The sequence below is a fragment of the Pteropus vampyrus genome, unplaced genomic scaffold (genome assembly GCF_000151845.1).
Source record: "Pteropus vampyrus isolate Shadow unplaced genomic scaffold, Pvam_2.0 Scaffold170, whole genome shotgun sequence".
NCBI classification, from domain to species: domain Eukaryota; kingdom Metazoa; phylum Chordata; class Mammalia; order Chiroptera; family Pteropodidae; genus Pteropus; species Pteropus vampyrus.
The window spans coordinates 2,644,143-2,650,805 of NW_011888951.1; the positions used below are offsets into that span (position 1 = coordinate 2,644,143).

At 38.0% G+C, this 6,663-nt stretch overlaps 1 protein-coding gene across 3 annotated transcripts in view; it reads left to right on the plus strand.

Annotated features, from left to right (window-relative positions):
• Positions 1 to 6,663, plus strand: part of HSPB11 (heat shock protein family B (small) member 11) — a 47,678-nt gene that overhangs the window by 22,326 nt on the left and 18,689 nt on the right. For 2 of the 3 annotated variants that reach the window (XM_023536827.1, XM_023536826.1), the window contains exon 7: positions 4,477 to 4,526. In XM_023536827.1, coding sequence (XP_023392595.1) covers positions 4,477 to 4,526 — 50 coding nt within the window. Of the gene's footprint in view, positions 1 to 4,476; positions 4,549 to 6,663 lie in introns of all 3 variants that reach the window. The other variant, XM_011370451.2, reaches the window with a different exon arrangement.

The following is a 6,663-nucleotide window of genomic DNA, read 5'->3' on the forward strand; positions in this document are numbered from 1 at the left end:
TCCTTTCCTCTATGCATATCTCTTTCTGTATGTCTTTTTATGTGCTTATAAGGATATCAATTATATTGAATTAAGAGCCTACCTGACTCCAGAATGACTCATGTTAACTAATTACAACTGCAATGATCCTATTTCTAAGTAAGGTCACGTTCATAGGTACTGGGAGTTAGGACCTAAACCTATCTTTTTGAAGACACAATTCGACCCACAACACATTCTTACTGAAATATATTTGCGATAGTTAATTTTATATATCATATCAAGTAGGCCACAGCGCCCAGATGTTTGCATAAACATTCTGGATGTTTCTCTGCAGGTATTTTTGGATGAGATTAACACTTAAATGGGAGGACTTTGAGTAAAGCAGATTGTTTTCCATAAGGTGGTGGGCCTCACCTAACCAAGTTGAAAACCTTAATGGAACAAAGACTGATCTTCCCTGGGCAACAAGGAATTCTGCCACCAGCTGGCTTTTGGACTTGCAACATTGGCTCATCCTTGGGTCTCCAAGTCAGTGGCATGGAAAATGTTAATTAAGGAAGGGGGCCTGCTCTAGATCCAAAGAGATATGAGTCCCAATAACCACATGCCATGTGTGGATTGTATATGGTTGCTGATTTGGGAAAACGAACTGAAAAGAGACTTTTTTCCTTCTATTTATTTATTTATTTGCTTAAAATTTTTTTCCAGTTACGGTTAACATACAATATTCAATTAGTTTCAGGTGTAAAACAGTGAGTAGACATGTATGTAACTTATGATCACCCCAATAAGTCTAGTACCCATCTGACACCATACATGGTTATTACAGTATTATTGACTATATTCCTTATGCTGTACTTTACATCCCCATGACTGTTTTTATAACTGGCAATTTGTAAATCTTAATCCCCTTTTTTCACCCTTTTGCCAAACCCCCTCCCATTTGGGAACCATCAGTTTGTTCTCTGTATCTATGAGTTTGTTTCTGTTTTGTTTATTTTGTTTTTTAGATTTCACGTATAAGTGAAATCATGTGGTATTTGCCTTTCTCTGTCTGACTTACGTCACTTAGCATAATACCTCTGAGTCCAGCCATGTTGTCACATGTAGCAAGATGTCATTCTTTTTTATGGCTGATTAATATTCCATTGTATGTAAATACCACCTCTTCTTTATCCATTCATCTATCAATAGACGCTTAGGTTGTTTCCATATCTTGGCTATTGTAAATAATGCTTCAGTGAACATAGCGATCATATGTCTTTCTGAATTAGTGTTTTGGATTTCTTCAGATAAATATCCAGAAGTAGAATTGCTGGATCATGTGGTAATTCTAATTTTAATTTTTTGGGGAAACTTTATATTGTTTTCCATAGTGGTTGCAGCAGTTTACACTCCCACCAATCTTCACCAACACATGTTGTTTGTTGATTTATTGATGATAGCTATTCTGACAGGAGCGAGGTGATATCTCATTGTATTTTAATTTGTATTTGTCTGATGATTAGTGATATTGAGCACCTTTTATATGTCCATTGGCTATCTGTATGTCCTCTTTGGAGAAATCTATTTAGTTCCTCTGCCCATCATTTAATTGGATTTTTTTTTTTTTTTTTTGGTGTTGTGTGAATTCCTTATATATTTCGGATATTAACCCCTTATTGGATGTATCATTGGCATATCTTCTCCCATTCAGCAGGTTATCTTCTCGTTTTTGATGGTTTCCTTTGCTGTGGAAAAACTCTTTAGTTTGGTATAGACCCATTTGTTTATTTTTTCTTTTGTTTCCCTTGCCCGAGGAAACATATCCAAAACTATATGAAGGGCGAAGAGATTTTCAGAAGGGAATTACTCCAAGTTAGGAGCAGTTTTAAGGTTCTTGATACTTCCTGATAAATTGCTCATTAAGATTTGTTGCTCAAATTTACTCTTAGAAAGATAGCTCTTAGATAACTAGAGAGTAGGAAAGGTATTCTAGGAGCAGCATTGGTGTGATCAGATGTGAAGGTGAGTACTCTTTCATAAAACATATTTGGGGAATAATGAATATATAAGTCAGACTAGAGCAAAGAATAGACTAAAACCATACATTATAGCCAGATCACAGATAGCCTTTAATGCTTTCAGCTATTTTCCCATAACACTGAAGCCATTTAAGGTTTTCGAGAAGGAAAGTGACTTAGAGCAATTGAGTTCATGTTCAATACAATGAAATACTGATGATTTTCTTTGGCCAACTTCCTAAACTGAAATGTCAATAATTCTTTGCCTAAGAAACACTGCGTTGAGGCTTACAGATTGCTGGAAGGGATCTCCAGAGGTCATCTGATTGATCTCTTTGGCACAGGCCTAGTAAATTATCTGCACATCTTTTTCTGTGGATGCGGAGAACAAGTTCATATAGTACTTGTAATACCACTTTATGATACTTGAAAACAGCATCCTTTAACCTTCATTTTCCTAGTCCTTAAAAACTCATTTTGCCTTATAAAACTACTCCAAGTTTCAAGCAATAGATATAATAATAATATGTGGTTTTATCCTTTGTTTTTTCACTGCTCAACCCCATCATATTTTTTAAGTCTTATTTGTCCCCAATTCCTCTATCCCCCATTTGGCCTTTTCTCCACTCTTCACTAACTCCTGACTGCCATGGTGCTGTGTATGCTATGTGATTTAGACCTTTGGGTTTCTCGTTTCCTCTTCTAGGAGGGCTCTTTCTCTAGGTATATTCCTGTACAGCTAGCTGCTTCTTTTACTTCAGATCCTTACTCAAAATCCCCTTCTCAGCGAGACCTTGCATGGCCTCTGTATCTAAAATTATAATCTCTCTCTTCCCTCTCCACCGGCCCCCCACCTCAACCCCTCCTAGCCCTGCCCACGGGATCAGGCAACAAGGTAGCCACTCATGCCCTATGTTTCAGGGTTCTTGTACCTTACTCCTCTTTTCTCAGTACCATTAAAATACAATTTAGATTTTTTTCCTTTAATGATATCCTGAGTGCGCTAAGAAAGATGAGGGCAGTGCAGCCTCCTTTCAAGGGTGAATATCTTGAGTAGGGGGCTCAATTGATTGAATTGCCTCCACTCCCATACCCTTTTAGGGATATCCCTGCTTCTCACTATCTATTTGTTTCTTATTTATTGTGTAGATCATGTTTATTGTCTCTCTCCCTCACTAGAATGTAAGTTCCACAGGGCAGGGAGTTTTGCTGCTTTTGCTTCTGACTGTATTCTCAGGGCTTAGCACAATGCCTGGCACATAGTAGATTTTCAATAAATATTTGTTGACTGAATAAGTGAATATTTTGTCGAAGGAAAAAAGTGTTAGTTGAAGCAAATATGGCAATTCATTTATTTGCCTGTCTGTATCTCTTTATACTTGAGGAGTTTTTAATAAAGCTAGCTAATAATGTGTGTATTTTTGTATCACTTACTGTGGGCCAGTGCCTATCACAGTGCCTTGCATAAAGTTAAACAACTAATCAGTATTTATTTAGAGAGATGGATTAAAAAAGTAAAAATCTAATAACTTTTTAACTATGTACTCAAGCAAAGCAAAGAAATATACAAATAAAAATCATTATGTCTATCATCATTAGTACAGAATTTTAAGAAAAAGATTACGATTGTGAATCCTTTCTCAAGAATGTCCCGTTGTGCAGGGCATCCTTTGGGGACTTCACTTTCTAGGCGATGATCCAACAGCTCTTTGTTGCTTGACCCTGATAGCATGTCTTCTAAAAAATAGCATGTGGTAAAATATATCAAAGTTTTAAACAGGCGTATATGCCTTTGACACAGATATTTTGTTTCTAGGAATCTTGTCTAATGAAATAATCAGATAAGTGCAAATGGACAAAGATTTATAGCAATGCTGTTTATAAGACGGGAAACTGGAAACGATTATACATCCATACATTAGGAAGTATGATATATACAGTCATCATATATCATACTTTATAATGGTATACAAAACATAACTATAGATGAATACTTCTGGTTAAAGATAATGGAGTAAAGGGATTTTTACTCCGTCTTCTTTCTCAAAAGTCATTATTCACACAAAAATATAAAAAGAAAAAAACTTTTTCAAGGAAATAGTTATAGTCTCTAACTGGGAAGCCTCCTTGCTAAGTACTGTGAAATGAGGATTTGGTGGAGGAGGAAGCTGAGAACCGATTCACTTTCTCAGAGCTAGAGACTTTCTTAAAACATGTCACAGTTATGAAAGGCTTATCAAACAATCTCTTGCTTAGATTGAAGTGATCTCTGTCTGCAGGTGGCTTCAAGAGATTGGAGCATGCTCCCATAGGGCTCAGGTTAGTAACAAAATTGCGGAGGAGATGGAGCTGGAAAAACCAGGGTAGACACACCAGAGGAGACTGCTGGAGGTTAAGCATAGTGAAAGAAAGTGTCTTAGATTGTTTGGGCTGCCATAACAAAAGACCATAGGCTGAGTGGCTTAAACAACAGATATTTATTTTTTCATAGATCTCGAAGCTGACAGTCCAAGATCAGAATGCCAGCAGGATTGGTTTCTGGTGAGACCTGTCTTCCTGGCTCGTAAGTAGCCACTCAGCATGTGCTCACATGACCTCTTATTTGTGCATATGGGAAGGGAAAAAGCATGTGCACTCTGGTGTCTCTTCTTAAAAGGACACTGATCCAGTTGTATCAGGGCCCTAGCCTTATGACCTCCTTGAACTTTAATTATGTCCATATAGGCCTTACCTCCAGATACAGTCACATCAGGGCTTAGGGCTTCCATTTATGAATTTGGAGGGGGTTGGGCACAATTCATTTCATAGCAGGTGGTGAGAAGGCAGCCAAAGCAGAAAGAGTGAGATTGAAGGGGATTTCTAGGAGCCCCATTGCAAAGGAAGTAATAAACTTAATAAGAGGGCATTCAAAACAACTAACCTAAATGAAAGTCTCAGATTGCCCCAGCTTACTTCTCATCCTTCTATAGTATGTTTCAGGAAATAACAAGCCCCATTAAAAAAAGAATAATCAGAAAAGATACAGAAAGGGACTGCTTAAGTCAAGTTCTCTAGAAACAGCCTGACACAGAAATTCTTGTAGGAGTGATTTTATTGAGGGAGTGCTCTCAGGACGCAGGATAGGGCAGGGGAGAAGGTAAGTTAAAGATATGGCTTCAGCTGAAGTTTAGTCTCAGCCTGACCTCACAGAGAATTCTAGAGCATGAGTGTTACCAGAGAGGAATATTCCCTGACCTTGAGGCAAGGACCAAGCCTCTGTACTCCCCAAATCCATCATTTGTTGGCTGTGGGTCACGCTCACGGGAACATAAACTCTCAGGCATTTCTGGGTAAGGTAGCTCCTGTCATTTAGGGCAATTTTCAGAGAAGGGGATTCTGTGAGCTATTAGCAGTCAACATAGCAGCTGGCAAATGGATACATTGACTTGGTAAAGGGGGTCTGGACAGAGCACCAACAGCAGTGATTCTCTAAGTATGGTCTCTGGGATAGCAGTATCAGCCTCATCTGAGAACTTGTTACAAATGCAAATTCCCTAGCCCAACCCCAGGTCTGTTGAATCAGACACTCTGGGAATAGGACCCATGAATCTTTGTTTTAATAAGCCCTCCGGGTGATTTTGATGCATGCCAAAGTTTGAGAACCACTATACTATAGAGAATTATGACTAGGAATTACAATAAGGATGCGGGGAGAAAATAAAAACAAGGCAGGTACAGAACATTTGTTGTAAGAGAAATTACACGAAGAATACATCGAGAATTGAGACACCCATATTAATTGCTCAAAAAGGCAGAGCTCGAAAGAGAGATACAAGGATTTAAAGAAAAAATTATAAGACACAGAAGATGAAAAGTTAGCTGGCAGAACTAAGAAAATAAATGGAAGAGAAAAGTAAAACTTTCAGAGGTAAAAGTACATAAGAACGAAAAGGATGATGATGGGAATTGTAGTCAGTGTTCATTTAGGAAAACTGTAATCAATTTAGATATATATTCAAAGCAGTGAGAGAAATAATGCAAGGAATTTGTTACAAAGCGTTGAAAAGGCTGGGAAAACAAACAGGAGATGGGAATGTAACCCAGAGCTAGAGCCCATGATCCACACTCAGCATTGACCCTTGGAGGCACCATTGCTGCCTCTGAACAGAAACTACCCCATCACCATGGCTAATGATACCAAAGCTGCTACAGTGCACAGTCACCTGTGATCGCTACAGCCAGTACTGGAAAAAATAGCTTTTCCCTTCCATCCACTTTGTAATCTCCCACTGTGCTTCCCATTGGTGGAACCTAACAAGAAAGCGCTGACAGAAGATTCTGGAAAATTCAGTTTTCAGGCTTCCAGCTGCCTGAAATCCAGAGGAGAGTATGGAAGAGTGGGAATAGGTGAGAACCAACAAACTATATCGGGTACAATAATAAACCCAATTTAAGGAGAATCAGGATCAGAGGAGAAACCTTGAGAAAAATCACAAAATGGAATAGAAACAAAGATTAAAAATAGTTATAGAGAAGATAATAGTTATGGAATTAAAAGGGATTCAACATACCCATAATTATTGTTCCCAAGTAAGAAAATAGGACAAAATACAACAGAAAAGATATTCGAGGCAACAGAAGAAAATGTCCCTGAAATTAAAAACAAAATCTAAATCTTAGGATCAAAAGAGGATATTAG